At 38.7% G+C, this 17490-nt stretch overlaps 1 protein-coding gene across 1 annotated transcript; it reads right to left on the bottom strand.

The window, feature by feature from the left end:
• Positions 1–7647: 7647 nt before the first annotated feature.
• MMP1 (matrix metallopeptidase 1) lies at positions 7648–14974 on the bottom strand. Its single transcript, XM_059929365.1, has 10 exons — positions 14882–14974; positions 14192–14436; positions 13950–14098; positions 13584–13709; positions 12700–12855; positions 12448–12565; positions 10230–10363; positions 8572–8734; positions 7939–8042; positions 7648–7757 (listed from the first exon to the last, which is right to left on the bottom strand). The coding sequence occupies exons 1-10, from the start codon at positions 14945–14947 to the stop codon at positions 7648–7650; spliced, it is 1371 nt and encodes a 456-aa protein (XP_059785348.1). The 5' UTR covers positions 14948–14974.
• Between the last annotated feature and the right edge of the window lie 2516 nt (positions 14975–17490).

Genomic DNA, 17490 nt, shown 5'->3' with positions numbered 1-17490 from the left:
AACCAGTCCTACAGGACAACTACTGATTAAGCTCTTTCTTCCTTAGGTGTGTAAGGAACACTTACACTATCTGGGAGGTGAAAATAAAGGTCGTCTTGGAGGAGAGGATGGGAGAAACTACATGACAGTATATGCCCCATCCAGGGAATATGTGTTCCTACTACACTTACCAGCAGAACATCTGTTAAATGCTCAGTCCACAGCGTGGTCATTGTATTGAATATGAGTTATTCTAGAAAGTAAGGAACAGGTCCAAAATCAAAATTTTTATTAAACAGTAAATAAAGCACTCATGGATGTAGATTTTCTTGCTTATTGCACCTGAGTATTTTTCACTTCTATTCAATGTAATCTGACAGCAAGTGGAGAGGTCCAGATAAGTGCTGTATCACCATGAAGATGTTTGCAAGGCTCATCTTCTTTGGCAATGGCACATACAGGAAGAATTAAACATTTTGAGTCATAATAAATTATGTGTATAATTATTAGATTCACTTAAAATGAATCTGTCTTTCCCATATCTCACTTAACAATATAACCAGCTGTTACTCTCCAATACACGTGTCACCATCCTGGCATTAGGGTCAAACTCAAACTGTGACGACCCACTGAACAAATAGCAAAGTCCTATGAATTTAAAAGAGGAAAATAATGGGGCATTCTTCAAATAAATTAATTTTCCAACATGCATAACTCAAAATAAGAATGAGCTAATAATGAGTGATATATATTAAGTGGTACTGTGCCAGGCACTGTGCTAAGTGCTTTACATGTTTTATTCATCTATCCTTACAAAAAAAGTATGAAGTATTATGAATGAAGACAAAACTAAAAATAAAAGATATTTTGCAATTTTCCAAAAGTAACATCTCTAATAAAAGATGGAGGGAGAACTCCACCTCTTTTGACTCCAAAGCCAGTGATCTAAAAACATTAGATTATACTACCTTCAAATAGATAAAATTCCAGGATTATTTTAAAACCTTCATTTATTTCCCTCTTTCTTCCCAATTCCCTTTCCCCCCACGAGGTACTTAATCACAACTTGAGATGCAATTGGACCCAAGAGAATCAGGCCAACAATAAAATGCACTGGAGGTCCATTTCCTGCTTTGCATACTCTAAGGCCAAGTTATCTTAGTAACAAGATCAGCAATCTTATGAGCATTATGATGTCAAGCCCTGGCAGCTCCCTCCAGAATTCCTTAAAAGCAGGTACATGTTTTGCTTTCCCATCCACTCATTACCAGGAATCAAATTTTGTCTCTTTTGAGCATATGACAGGACTACCATTTATTTACAAATGAATTATTTAATGTAGACAATTGCAGCTTGCAACAGAAAGCCAGACAAGGCTCTTTTAATCTCTCCTTAGGATAGGAGAGAATGGACAACAAGGAGGGGACAGAGGAGAAAGACAACCAGCCATAAGTAAACATGGCTCTCACTTGGTTGTATTTTTATACCAAAATAGTGCCCTGAAATGGCTATGATGTGAAGAAGCATTCTTTGATTTTATGTGCAAGTATGAAACAGACTTGGAAATTATTCAAGAAAAAAATTTAAGCCCAATTAGCATAAATTGGAAAATGAAAATTTTCTAGAGTTTAGAGTAAAAATGTTATAAGCTTGAACTATTTAAAAATTGGTTTGTGTCTCCTCTTAATTTTGATACCATAAAATGCCCCAAAGGGTCCCCAGTGGCAATGCAATGAGTGTCCTCTTACCAAATGCCTGTACACAGCATCAATCTTCAGCTCAACTCCTGAAAAGTCATCAGCTATTATTCTGGGGAAACCTTGCTCCATGGACTGGCTATTTTCATCAAATCTGTACCAAGTTAAAAAAATACAATTCAGCATTATGTAGAGCCCCCATTACATGCAACAGTATGATATCATGTTAATGTTTCAGTGTGAAATCCTGGATAAAATTCTCAAGTGGTATAAGGAAGTGTTAAACATTTTTATAACTATAAAAATATGTGACTTTCTTGGACTTAAAAGTTTAGCACATAAAACAATATTTTCTCCAGATACAAGGACATCATGATCTTCTACAGAGGTTCCATACATATGTCTGAGGTCAATCTTCTAAGCCTAGACACACAGAGCCGAAGTACCTTTCTGCCTTGAATGTATGAGAACTATATACAAATAAGATGCAAAGTGAATTAAATCATTTGGCTAAAATAAACTTTTGGTTCTTTATCACACTTGCCCTGTAGACCTTGTCTCTATAGCCTGATACACCTGGGTTTCCTATGGTGGCTCATTGTCTGGACCTCAGTTGGTCTCTCCTGATGTCTTTTGGTGTCTGGATATATGACCCAGGGATCAGCCGTTCTGAGAGTCCTTTGTTATATCTGGGAAGTTGAATAATTACAAGTTGTTTTCCTCATAATCAGAAAGTTTGAAATTAGAGGAAATTTGATTGTGGGAGTGGGGGATATCATTAAAGAAAGAAAATAATTTTCCTATTTAGGCTCTATACAAAGTAATTCCTATTGTTTCTTACCTCCAGTATTCGTCCTCTACAAAGAAGTATGTTTTCTTCTTTTCCTTACCAGAAACAGCTTTAATTTTCCTTATGGTTGGAGGAAAACCCAAGGTGTGGATGACTCTTAGATAACCTGCTTGCCCCTCAATTCCTCTGACAGGCCAGAACTTATTGCCTATCAAAAAAAGAAGCCCAAGAAAGTTTCAGTGAAGGCTTTTGGTTTTAGAAATGCATTTAGGACACTGTTGTGGAAAACAGGAAGTCTTGGTTTTAATTTCAATCAATTAATCTACAACAAAGGAGGCAAGAATATACAATGAAGAAAACAGAGTCTTTTCAAAAAATGGTATTGGGAAAACTGGACAGCTAAATGCAAAAGAATCAAATTAGACTACTTTCTCACACCATATACAAAAATAAACACAAAATGGATTAAACTCTTTAATGTAAAACCTGAAACCATAAAACTTATAGAAGAAAACATAGTACGCTCTTTGACAGTGATCTTAGCAATACTCTTTTGACTCTGTCTTCTCAGCAAGGAAAATAATAACAAAAATAAACAAATAGGACTACATCAAAATAAAAAGCTTTTGCACAGGGAAGAAACTGTTAACAAAATGAAAAGACAGCCTACTGAATGGGAGAATATATTTGCAAATGATATATACGATAAAGAATTAATATCCAAAAACTAAAAAGAAGTCATACAACTCAACATAAACAAACAAACAAGCAACCTGATTTAAAAATTGTCAGAGGACCTGAATAGACATTTTTCCAGAGAAGACATGCAGATGGCCCACAGACACATGAAAATATGTTCAATATCACTAATCATTAGGGTCAAGTAAATCAAAACCTCATGTAGATACTACTCACACCTGTCAGAATGGCTGTCATCCAGGAGACAATAAATAACAAGGATATGGAGAAAAGACAACCCTCGTGCCCTGTTGGTAGGACTGTAAATTGGTGTAGCCACTATGGAAAACAGCATGGAGGTTCCTCAAAAATTAAAAATTGAACTGTCATATGTGATAGTGAAGTAGAACAGCAATTTCACTTCTAGGTATTTGCCCGAAGAAAGAAAAAACACAAATTCAAAAAGGTATATGCACACCAACGTTTATTGCAGCATTATGTACAATAGGCAAGTAATGGAAGCAACCTAAGTGTCCACTGATAGATGTATTTATAAAGAAGATCTGGTATATAAACGTAATGAAATATTACTCAGTCATAAAAAAGAGAAATATTACCATTTGCCACAACATGGATGCATCTAAAGGGTATTATGGCTAAGTGAAATAAGTCAAACAGAGAATGATAAATACCATTTGATCTCACTATATGTGGAATCTAAAAAAAATGAAATAAACAAGCATAACAAAATGAAAACAGACTGATAGATACAGAGTACAAACAGGTGGTTGTCAGAGGGGAGAGGGGTGGGAAGGGGTGAAGAAGATTAAGAGGTACAAATTTTCAGATATAAAATACATAAGCTACAGGGATATACTATACAGCATAAGAAATATAGTCAATAGTATTGTAATAACTTTACATGGGGACAGATGGCTAGACTTATTATAGTGATCACTTCATAATGTATGCAAATGTCAAATTACTATATAGTACATTTGAAACTAACATAATATTGTACATCAACGGTATTTAATAAAAAAATACATTTCAGCATATCTGGGCTTATAGAAAGTAAGCGAAATCTCCAAACTCTCCTCTCAAATCACTCCACAACAAGTTTGGTGTGTTAGTGATTTCATGCTATAGCTAGGATTTGAGCTAAACTGAGACCTGACTTTAGTCATTTGCCTGAAAACAATGAAGGGTGAGGGAGATAATTTGGGAGGAGGACAAGCATTATCTTGTGAGATGCTGAGTCACATATGGTCTTTGTTGATTCTCTACACAAGGGTTAGTTGTCCTTCTCTGTCAAGAGGGAGATATTATTGATACTTCTACCCATGTGGAGCTTTCAGAGAAATTTAGGTGTTCAAGATTTTCAGGTTTGTTTACTTATTATTCCAGCTAGTAAGTGTCCAATTTTGCAGTTAGATCTGGGACTGATTTTTAGCATAGTCTACAATAGATGAGGATTTTCTTAAATGTTGCCATTAAAGTCTGTTAGCTTTCACAGTATGTCTTAAGTTGATATTTGGCTTCTCTGAGCCTATTACTTTCTTTATCAAATTCCCAGGGCAGTTAATCAGCTCACTCCACATTTCTTAAAATTACCATCCCTCTCATACTGTTGAAGTGTCCCAGACACCTGATAACCCAACACCTCATCATTCGTCATCATCTTTTCACAATCAACCACAGATGAAAGTCTTAGTAACTGTGATGCCACTACATACCAAGGGTTATCACTACCACATTTCAGCACAAGTTATCTTAATCTAGTATTCCTAGAAAGCAGAGCCTGAGACAAAATTTAAGTGTAATCCAGGGAGCTGGATTGAGAGACATGGAGAGCAAAGCAGGGAAAGCAGGAGAGAAAATACACAGATGAATTGTCAACTGGATAGAGATATGAGAAATGTGTTGTACGATATGGGACTGTCTGAGGGACTACTGGAAATGTGTCTTAGAAACACCCTTCTGAAGAAAGAAAGGGAGATGGATTTATTCATCCATTACTCTCACATTGGTAAAATATTTGTCCCACAAACTATTACTCTTCTCACTTCTAGGTTGTATGTGCATGAGCTCTGAATGAGTTCCATAACAGAGCTGGATGGAACATCAACAGAAAAGATGGAAAAACCTAGAGAAGGAAGCAAGATACACACTGCACAGACCCAACGAGAACAGCTGCTAGTTTAGAAGCTGGTTTAGAACCTGTACAAAGCCAGTCACCACTGCTGTGGCAGGGATAAAAGAAACATGAGGCCAAGGAAGAATCTGAAGAGTGTCTGATAATCTCTATGACTCAGCAATTGCACTCTCAGGTATATAATCAACAGAAATGCCTACCTATGTGCAACATTATTTATAAAAGCCCCCAAATGGTAACAACCCAAAGCCCATTACCAGTGGATAAATAATGTTCAACACAATAAGGTAGATACAAAATAATACACAGTTGTTCTAATTTAGTTAAAAAATAGGTGAATTTAATCTAAGGTATTAGAGGTCAGCATAGTGGTTACTCTGGGAGATAGAGAATGTATAGAGAATGCTGTTGGTACTATCCCCAGATCCCCCTTGGCATCCTCATGGATACTGCAAGTGTTGACTGCTACAACTTCCAGTTGTCCCCTGTTACTTTGTCAAATGGGATCATCTTGCCTGGGACCAATGCCACTCTCCCCAAAACAGACCTCAACTGATAACTGATTGACACAGGGGTGCAAAAGTCTAGTTCCTTTGCCTCAAGGTGGGACTAACTGTAATTCCGTTTTTGCTCCAGAGCTCCTTGTTCATAAGATCAAAGCAAGCTCTGTCTAAGACCACATTCTTTAGCTTTTTCCCTGTTCTAAACTATGTCCCTCGCTCCTCTTCTCCTGAGAGCACTCCTCCCCCAATGACAACACCAAAGAATTCCTGTTTCAGGCTCTTATTCTGGAGAACTAAGCTAAGAAAGAGTTGAGCAGTGATGGGATCATGTGAGGGATACATACTCTCTTGTGAGATGTCTCTTGCATCTTTGGTTAAGCCACAAAAAAGGCTTATTGGTTTGACTCACTATTTGAAGTGAATATAATATCCTACACATCAATGGCCAGATGATGGATCCTATAAATTGGTAATTTGATAGGAAGACTTTTTTGAGAGCTCTCATCATAAACAGCTGTCATATCAGTACTTATGGGGGAATCAGATTGACAGCAGTGGCATCCCTGCATCTGGAGGTGGTAAGACATCCTTATCTCCAGAGATAGGGATGCAGGACTGAATATACAAACCTTGTTACTGTTTTAGTTTACTACCCCAAGCCCAAACTCTCTTTAGATTCTTCACCAATTAAATTTCTTTGTCTTCTCAATTCCTCACAAATTTATTGTTTCTTTATGTAAAATGTATAAAAGCTGCCTGCTTTAGCCAATCCTTAGTTCTCATTTCTATGACACCTCCGTGTGCATGAATTAAATTAACTTTCTTTTTCTTCTGTTAATCTGTCTTGTGTCAACTTTATTATTAGTTCAGCCACAAGAGCTCAAGAGGGGTAAGGGAGATATTTCCCCCTCCCTGACACTGGTAATATTTTGTTTACTGAGCTGGGTGAGAATTACGTGGGGTTGTTAACTTTGTGATAACTCATTGACATGAACATTTATGATATGTGCACTTTCCCGCATTTATGTTATACTTTATTATAAAAATGTTTAATGGAAGAGAGATTTGTCCAAAGGGAAAGTTACACTGCTGTCCAAATTCTTGAGTTGAGAACTGCCTGCCTCAGAATCATGAATACCTCAAAATATTCCCAAGACTCTCTGTGTATTTGGAAAGTCTGCAAACACTCTGAGCACTCTCTGAGCTACTCATAAAATTCATAGGGCTTGGAAGCTACCTACAGGACTCCTACCTCCATTAACATCCTCCAAAATTAGGCATGATAAACTAGATAATGTTTGTCTGGAAAAACTGGGTTACACAGCTTTAACAAAATCTAAATCTTAGTGGCTTAACACAATGAAAGTTTATTTCTTAAGCAAAATCTACTGAGGTTTGGGGTAACTGTTCAGAGTGTTTGCCCAGGAATTCTGGCTTTTTCAACCTTGTGGAAATTCTCTCAAGATGTGCTTTTACAATCATCATAGCGCTGGAGAAGTTTGCACCAGCAATCCAATGATTCCATCTGGAAGTGATATCGGTCACTTCTGGGCACAATCCACTGGCCAGGACTATCCAAATGTGACTGCCTACCCCTTCCTTCCACATCTACAGAGAATTGAACTGTGGAGCCATGAATTTGACCTTACTTAGCCCTCATTTGTGGAACTAAATTATAGCATTACATAAAATATTACATTCTAAGTCATAAAAAATATGCAGAATGAGTTATAAATAAGATTATACTTCATAACTCTGTATTTTATTTAAATATATGTCTCTTCAGGAAAACACCTTCCTTGATCTCATGAAATATATTTTTCTGTTTAACTTTTTAACAGCTGGTCAATTTTCTCTGCAGTTGAACCAGCTATTAGCTTTTTGTAGAGTCAAAATTCTCTTAGTTTTGGTATCAAATTTGTATTGCCTTGTTCCATGGAAGAAATAGAAAAATCCTAGAAATAAAACAAAAGAGACTTATTACCTTATACAAATGATTTCTAGGTTTAACTTTAATTCTTCAAAAATCCAAGTCATTTGTGAGAATAAATATTTTTGGTATTTTCTGTTCCAAATAACAATACTGATGTTATACTGTGGCAACAAAATAGAGGAAATATGTATATATTCACTTACCGTCTTTCTGGAAAACAGCATCAACATTGTTGCCAATTCCAGGAAAATCTTCTGCTATCATTTTGGGATAACCTGCATCCATGGATTGTTTATATTCATCATACCTGGTAAAAAAATAATTAGAAGTGTCAGAACTATTTGTTAAATGTGTAGCCTTCACAAAACCATTACAGGGAATTCACCAGCAAGAATGTAAGAAGACCTTTTAATTCCATAGGTCATGTGTAAAAATAAGAGGTGGGACGAAGTGACGTAGGATGTTGGGTATACTAGAAGAGTTATAAGTTCCCTCTGAACTCCAACATCTAATTCTACTTCTCCAGTAGGTGCTATTAATGTCAAATGCAGTGAAAGATAGGTTCCTGTTGGCTGCAGCAGCTCTATGAAGACGAATGCCCTCCTTTTCACATTTTCTTTTTCAAATTCAGGTCCACATTCCCCCTGGATCTCTGGGACAGGAATTGCGTGATGATTATTGGTCAACCGACTTGGAAGCTGGACAAGCTACAGCCATTCCCAGAAAAGGCAGCTAGCCAAGGCACTGTGAGACTCATTTTTATATTATTCAATTTAGTAACTTCTCTCTATGTAGAAAGAATAGATACCCTACCATTTTCTGTACCCAGTCTTTACCTCCAGCATTTGTTAGCAACAAAGAAGTACGTTTTCCCAGTATCTTCCTCAGAAACAGCAGCATCGATGTTCTTCACAGTCCTAGGGAAACCAAAGGATCTGTAGATGTACTTGGGGTATCCGTATAACACATCTTGCCCCTTAACAGCCCAGTACTTATCACCTGCCAATCAAGAACAGGGATGAAAACACATTACCCAGGGCACCAGTAGACAGTAAGTGGATTTCCAGCTAAATGCTTAGTCTCATGTGCTAGAGGAGTATCCTGAGTGCACATTAGAATCATCTAGGGAGATTTATTTTTTTTTAAATACTGATGCTGGTATCCTACACCAGACCAATTAAATCAGTATATTTTTTTAATTTCCTAGACAATTCTAACCTGTAGCAAGCTTTGAGAATGACTGGTTTGTGGCATTGGGGGTTTCCTTCCAAAGCCAGATGTTCAAATGACTACAGAGTTCATCGTGCCACCTCAGTGATAGAAACCTCACTTCTCCAGGTTGCCCGTGGGTTGTGGAAGTTCACACCAAGGGTATCCTAAAGGCCAGAGTGTTGTAATGACTCACAATCTGTAATGACTTGCAACCCTGGGTAGAAATCATTGCACCTGACTACAGTTCCAAATACTTGAATTTAGGCTGTGTCCAGATTCTGCATATTTACCCTTAGTAAACTCCGTGTCATATAAAACCAGTCTTACGTCTTGTAGCCAGGCTTGTACTTTTTGCTCAAGTATCCTTATTTATCCCTCAGGAATAACCAGTTTGAAACTTTGTGTATCTAAAATCCCATTTAATTTCATTATATAAGGGCTAGAAAGCCTGTTTCAAAGTTTTTGCCAATCTGAACTGTATTGAGTTCTTTGCCTTGAGTGTGTGACTGGGTCAAGTGTCTTAATGTTTGTCTGCACTATGCCTATGCCAAACATACATTTGGAGAAATACTGGTGTTTGGCGTAGTGTCTTCAAAGCCAGGAGCTGATCATTGGAGCACGTTTCATTCTGATAGAATCAAAGAAGTTTACCCCATTCTATTCATGGTAGTTCAGGACTTCTCACACTTTAATGTACATACGAATTGCCTGGGAATCTTGTTAAAATTCTAGAAGGTCTGGAATAGGATCTGACAATATGGACGAACTTTGTCAGTATTATGGTAAGTGAGATTCTGAATTTCTAACAGACCTTGGGACAGTGTCAGTGATGCTGGTCTGAAGACCATACTCTGACATCAAGGATGCAGCACCCCCATCTGGCTGCCCTGTGGGGCCTCCTCTCTCAGGAGAGTTATTAGTATAAAATAGGCTCTAGGAAACCACCAAACTCAAATGTTTCTGTTCCATCTTCTCAGTTTTACTCCTGAGCACCCCAAGAATGTGGAGAGGGTTTAAAATACATAAACAGTTTGCACAGAAAACACCTTCATATGTCCACATTCACAAACAGGCCATAAAATATGTATCTCCAGTCATATGCTTTTCACTTAAATTTATTCAGACATGCACCATGCAATTCTTAACTAAAGTGATAGACTCCCATTGATTTGCTAGATTTTCCAAAGTCCATGGAAATAAAGTAGCTAGTAGTCTCATATATCAGCCCAAAAGCAGAAGAAACTTTAATTCATAAAAACTGAAAGATAATTGGAAACATTACCTTTGAAAAACCGAACTTCATCTCTATCGGCAACCTCATAAGCAGCCTGAAGTCCATTTGGCAGTTGGGGCCAGAAAAGAGAAATGAAATTGAGCTCAGCTTCTGGGTAGAAGGGATTTGTGCGCATGTAGAACCTGATTTAAAAGAAGGAAAAAAGTTTTTATCTAATCCATAGCAAGCTCTGGCTGTCATTCAGGTCCTTCTATTGCTGGCGCTAGTAGTGTGCTCATAATGTTTAACATCTGGCTCTCCACGATGGGGGTGGGGAGGAGTCCTGGTTTGTAACATTTGCTTATTTTCATGGTGGAAATATTACAACCACTGCAAATCAAGAGATTTGCGGTGGTGCACCACTGTATAGTGTTTCCACTATACGGATACATTAGGCATAAACCGCCTCAGGAACATAAATAAATAGTAAAATGCAGCAAAATAATTACAAAGGGATGAATTCTGATTACTTTTATTACCTTTAGTTTAAATACAATTGTAAGTTGTATAATTTAAATTTAAAGTTAATAATTTAACTTTTAATAATGCTGTTTAACAACCAGCTTGCAAAATTCTCAAAATGTAACAAACAGCTTTGGCAAGCACACCAGGGCCTAGAACACAGCACTAACATCCTACGTTTAGTGCACACTTTGCCTACATCATGCCCTACCTCACAAATACCCTACAAGAGAACATTGCTTTCATCTCACAGATTAGCAATTGAGGTCAGGGAAGCGAAGGGAGGTGTCTAAGGCCATGCAACTGATAAGAGGCAAAGGTTAACTTTAAACTCAGATCTAACAGCCACTCCATTTGTCTTCCTTTGGTTGGTGGTTTACAAAGTTGACTGGGGTAACGACAAAGCATAGACTGTCACATGGGCCGACAGAAGAGTTTTCCCGATTCCAGGCCACAGGGAAGACTCTGGCCTTGGAAGTCAAATCTGACTTCTCGATCTATTCCTGCCTCTGCCTGGCTGTGAGACCTTGGGCAAGTCAGTTACTATTACTGTTTCTAGACTTAACCTTCTGTGGCTTCATGACCTGGTGACATTTAAATGATCTCAGTGTCCTTTCAGTTCTTGCAAATCCCAGACTTGGTCCTATTCTTTGGAGTCATCCTTCAAATACTTGCTTTGACAAGCACGTCCTGCTATATTGAGAGCTTTCCTTTAAAACCAAGTCTTTCCTAGCACTCCCCACACTCTGTATGATTTATATCCATCCTTATCTTTTATACTCAGAAATAGTAAAGCACAGGATGGGAAGCATTAGGCACCGATACACTGCCTTCTGGGGTAGATATGACCACAAAGTGGTAAAACAGCTCCAGTGACACTCCAAGAAGAGAGGTGAGGAGAAGCGAGTCTTTTAGAGCATCCCTACTTTGTATGTGCGGCAGACTGTATTATTCAGAAAATGACTATATTATTATTTTGCCTCGTCCTTTAGGAATCAGAACTGTATGCAGAGCAGGCCTATTCCTTGTGTGTGAGGGGACCTTAGCCTTCCTGAGGCCACACACTGCTGAGGGAGTTCTAGGATCCTCCTCTGAGGAGGGAAGCACATTGTGACTGCCCATATCCCCTGGCCCCCAACAGACGGGGTCCTCATGAACTCTTGGGGATTCTCCCTGCAATGGCTCCTATCTTTCTTTGCCCCCTCCCAGGGTAAGGGGGTGGGGACAGAGTCCTATTATGACCACAGGCTTTGGAAGGGCTGTCTTTTCCAGGATGATACTTAAAATGGGTCTATACAATCCTTCTCAGCATGATGGTGCTATGAAAAGGACTGATTTCTCCTAATAAAATACTGACACACTTATCATCCTAAAGAGTGACAAAAATGAGAAGAGGCCTGAAGTAGAGGTCAGAAGACCAATTACTGCTTTGTTGCCAAGGAACTCTGTGCCCTGAAGGATCTCTTTCCTTCTCTCTGCTTTACTTTACTGATCTGTAAAATAGAATTATATTTACTGATTTTCTACTTCAGTGGTAATTTTTGTGAGAATCAAATGACAGAATACATGCTGGGGAAAAGGTTGTTATAAGTTCATTATGTTGTGCAAGAGCAAGCAATTGTTTACACTCAACTATAATTATAATAATGTATGTAAACAAATGTAAGATAAACAAAGTGTGAAGCATAGTAGTGGCCCATATGTACCCATAGCAGTCAGTCTTGTTATTACACATACAAAACACAAAGAAGAACTGATGTCTTACCTGTCTTTAAAGAACATCACTTCTCCCCGAACTGTAGTTACAGCATCAAAAGTTAGCTTACTATCACACACTTGTGGGGTTTGCGGGCCAACTGGCTGAGTGGGATTTTGGGAAGGTCCTAAAGGAACAAGAGATCTGGAGTTAGTTCCACCTGGCTTTGGAAAACTACATAACCAGCGAAAGCTTCTTAAAGGGTAAAGCCAATGGCTGTTCTAATGACCCCTTGTCTATAATGTTTTCCTTTATACTCACCATAGATGGCCTGGATCCCACTGATGTCATCCTGAGACAGCTGAACATCACCACTGAAGATGTAGTTGGGGTACATCAAAGCCCCAATGTCAGTAGAATGAGCAAGTCCAAGGGAATGGCCCAATTCATGAGCTGCCACACGATACAAGTTATAATCTAAAAGGGATAATAAACCCATTTGCAATTATTTGAAATGTTTTCAGTTTTGAGACATTTAATTAAGAAGTAATCTATAACTCTAAAGGATTAATGTTCTTATTTTCTCAATAGCTTTTTGAAATGTATTAAAAAAATTTCTGAAGGTAAGAAGAATGCATTTATTAATAGTGAAGAGACCAGTTAAAGCCTAAATTCTATGATTACAATTAAAAAGTAAATTCAGCCAACCAAGAGTCTAGCACAGATTAGTCAGTCTTGTCAGTGGTTAGATGACATATTATTTCACAGAGAAGAAATAGTTTTCTATTAACACAATATTTTTTCCTATTTACAGATTGATACATGCTTAATGCTGGAAATTTTGGAGAATATGTACAGCCTCTCTTCCCTTGATTTCCACATATCTTACTAACATTATTACACTTTGGTGTGTTCTTCCAATAAAAATGATTCTATGTAGATGCCCACAAGGAAAACATTAAGATTTTCAACATTTACTTACCAGAAATTTCAGAGTAGCCTATTTGTAGCCAATAAGATGTTCTTACTAACAGAAATAATTCTTCTCTTACATTTTCTAAATGAACCATTAATTTTCTAAGTGGTTGCAGAAAAATGCATACTTCTATTAATGCATTCTTTCAGTTAAGTCAACCAATATTACAATGAACCAAGAAGGTGGGTTGGGGGAGAAGGGTTGAGAGAGGCAAGATGAGCTGACTTACCTCTAAAATTGTTGGTCCACCTTTCATCTTCATCAAAATGGACATCCCCTCCGATACTTGGGCCTGGTTGAAAAGCATGAGCGAGGTTTCCACCCTGTCCATCAAAGGGAGAATTGTCACGATGATCTGCAAGAAACAAAATTCAACAAAAGTTCCTCTTGGTTCTTATTTAGGCAACCCAGGAGAGTAAGCATTAGCTTTGCTAGGAGGCTAACAGATTTGCAGCAAATGCAGTATAGTTTTCATTCTTAAGTCCATAAAATCAACACTCTTCTCAAACAAGGAAATCTAGTTGCAAAGCTGAAGAGATTCAAAGGCAGGGGGAAGTTAAGGTGAGAATACTTTCATGCTACCAGAAGAGCTTACCTCCCCTGACAAAGGATATCATTATGTCTGCTTGACCCTCAGAGACCTTGGTGAAGGTCAAGGGTGAGACACTGCTCCACAGTTGAAAGGCTTTCTCAATGGCATGGTCCGTATCTGCTCTTGACAGATCTGGTGTGTAGTTTTCAATCCTTCAAATGAAATAAAATACAGACACATCGGATTTCATTTCTGATGGATCTGATGGGAAATAGCATTCCCACTCTGGTGCTCAGTCTAATTACCTGTAGGTCAGGTGTGTGTTCTTCCACTGTGGGTTCCCCTGAGTGAGAACAAACTGAGCCATGTCAGGCACCCCACATCTGGGCTGCTTCATCACATTCAGGGTTTCAGCATCTGGTTTCCCAGTCACCTTCAGCCCAAAGAATTTTTGCATTTGCTTTAGTTTTTCAACTACTGGGTCACTGTTTCTCTGTCTTTCAACTTGCTTCCCATCACTTTTCAGGTTGTAGTAGTTTTCCAGGTATTTCTGATGAAAGATAAAATTATTGAAACACTGGATGGGAAATCTTTCTAATTCTAAATATTGACAGTATAAAGTTATAGCTGAAACACAGAACTACTTTTAAAGATTGTATTTAGATTGCATGGTCCTTATTATCCTTATTATTGGTGGAAACTGTAATTTTGGAGTAGAAATTTCCCTGCCATTAGTTATTATGAAATCAGAATTATAATTTGTAGAGACAAATTTGCATATTGTTCTTTTAGTTCCCTATCACTTCTAACTGGAAAAGGAGAGTCTATGCATGGCTAGATACATTTTTGGGGATAGTGCCCCTTCTGACAAAAATTTCTCTTTGTAGGGAATCCATCCTTAAATAAACTCTATTATACTGCTGTTACTCTGTTATACTGTGGAAAAATGCAAATAAAGGCTTTTGCATGTTGGGCGTGTGAAATTCAGCATTTACCTGCACTGTCTCCACATCTTGCTCTTGTGTTTCTGTAGTCGCTGCTGGGAAGCTGTGAGACCCCATGCCCCAGAGAAGTAGCAGCAGCAGCAGAGGCAGTCTGGGCATGCTGGCTTCTGTCTTCCTTCTCAGCTTAAGGAATCTGATAGCTCCCACCTCTCTGCTGCTCCAGTCTCAAATAGGAAGCTCCCTCTCTCTCTCTCTATATATAGGGTTCTGGCACTCCCAGAAAGCCGGAGGCTGTCTGACTCACATTTCATGACATCCTCTTGATTAGCAGTGAATAACCTGAGCAATCATCACAAACGGTGACTCCAAGCAGATTATTTGTGTTTGTTTAGTGTTGCAATCTTATGATTAACATCAAACAGGACATGGGCAAAGGAAACACGTCCAACATGTAAGCAGTTGTTTTCTTCAATTCATTTCTATCCTGTTTGAGAAAGACCTTATTATATCTGGAGATCACAGAGTACTCCACAGACTTTTTAAAAAGTAGACTTTGGTACTTGATCCTGCTGGTCATAAAGTGCTCCGGGTTATACACACAACTTTCTCCCCAAGCACAGGACAGAATTGCTGACATGTATGCCCTATGGCTGTTCAGCACCTGTACTGACAGGCATTCATTTGGGAGTGGCTCTCCCAGGTTCAGTGGGTTTCCCTTCTACCTTTGCTAAGCTGCCTTGTACACTATTTTCTTAGCACCATAGTTTCCCTTAATCTTCATTCAGGCCCAAGATTTGAGAACCTTGGCTTAGAAGGTCCCCATCCACAGGTGGGGTATGAGGTAACTCCCCACCCTGTTTAGACACTGCCCAGCGGCATCATGGGACAAATAGGATCCTTCTCTGAAACCTGTCAGAATGTAGCAGGTGAGCCAGGGGCTAGCAAAAGACCAAGTGTGAGTCTGAGGTCTTATTTTTAATCATCCGCATTCCCCTCAGTGTGAGCACATCTCTGCTCCCTGGGGCTAGGCAGAAATTATTTATTCTTTCATGTATGCATTCATTCATGTATTTATGCATTCATCTATTTCAAAGATCTTATTTAGCATCTTCTGTGCACCAGTTATGATGGAATGGGGTTAATTAATAAAGAAACATCTTATGGGACACCTTAAGATGGCTTTAACAGAAGTCTGTATGAAGTTGCACAGATCAGTTTTACCAGAAAGCACTGGGATAAGAGAGACTCTGGACCTGGTCTAGCCCTAGTTTTCTGACCTTCATTAATCCTTCTACCTCTGTCATGATTTTTGCAAAATCTTAGTGCCACCTCTAATATCATTTTTGTATTTTTCTTTAAATTTACTCTAAAAGTTTTGCCTCATTATAGGCTATCATATCCATAAAATCATAGCTTAGTGGGTTATTATTTTTGTCTGCATATTAAAATAAATACATGGCCATGTAATGAAAAATGTATATTCATTCTTCAGGATCCACATTAAAGTGTCTTGGGGCCACCAGTGGTATCTGTTCCACTCTTGGTAAGGCAAGCTGGTCTAAGTCTGTAGCTTCCTTTACCCACGCCCCACCCTCCTTCCTTGAAAGAGTTTAAATGCGACATAAAGTTGAGAAACACTTGCCTGTGTTCTTCCACATTAGCACCTGATGGTGTCACCCACCTTCCCATCATGTCAGGTTTGCTTTCTCAGGATTTTCTCACGTTACCAATTTCTGTTTTCCTCTCCACACTAAGAAACGCATCTTATGAATAAATTTTGCTTCAGTAGTTGTTGAATTGATGTGAAAGAGCTTATTTCCTCCCTAATCATTTAACCACAAGTTCCTCATCTGAGTGGAGTAACATGTGAGTTCATGGCGGTGAGAGGAATTGGAAGAAGCTCTCATGAAGATGAAACCTTCTCCTTCTCACAGGCATTAGATGGAGGGTGGGGACCAAAGAACACTGGCAATTAAAGACACTCCAGCACAGGCAAGGAATATACTGAAAAGAGCTCTTTACATTAGAGGTTGAACACAGATTGTGTATTCAAAGTCAAAGGGTGGTAGACACACCTTGACTGTTAAGGAATCTGGTCAGTGTGAAGTTGCCCCCAACTCCATTGGGGTCTGGGAAACAAGGGTCACTAGGTTAATGCAAGAGAACAGCATTGTGGCCATCTGGGATGGGGCCAGAAATTACATAAGCATCACCCTGGAAGAGTCTCATAAACTGTTCAGTCTGGCAAGAGTCTATATCTTATGGTCTGGAAGTTTTCAAACCTTGTAAACTACTGTACTCTTTAAACAAAATCTTTTTTGGAAGACCAATTTGTAAACCAGATGATAGGAGAAGTGCTCTAATGAAGGGGGAAATGGGCTGCGAGACCCATCTACATCACTCCCAGTTTGCCCCCATCCCCCTATCTTTAACAAAGTCCCCAATTTCTAGGGAACAATGAGGGTTCAGTGCAGTGAATCTTGAAAACCATGGATCTAGTCCAAGACCCTGATTTTCCAATTGAAACTAAAGGACAGAGTAGTTGCCTACAGGTCTGGGGTCACACCTCTGCAGGGATGGGAGGACAAGAGTGGGGGAAAAGAGAAGACAGAGCCTGGACTAACAACTTTTTCTCCTGGTCTGAGTCCAGAGCTCTCGAC

Source organism: Balaenoptera ricei, chromosome 8, assembly GCF_028023285.1.
Source record: "Balaenoptera ricei isolate mBalRic1 chromosome 8, mBalRic1.hap2, whole genome shotgun sequence".
NCBI classification, from domain to species: domain Eukaryota; kingdom Metazoa; phylum Chordata; class Mammalia; order Artiodactyla; family Balaenopteridae; genus Balaenoptera; species Balaenoptera ricei.
Note: the sequence above shows the minus strand (reverse complement) of the source record. Positions and strands in the feature narration are given on the sequence as shown.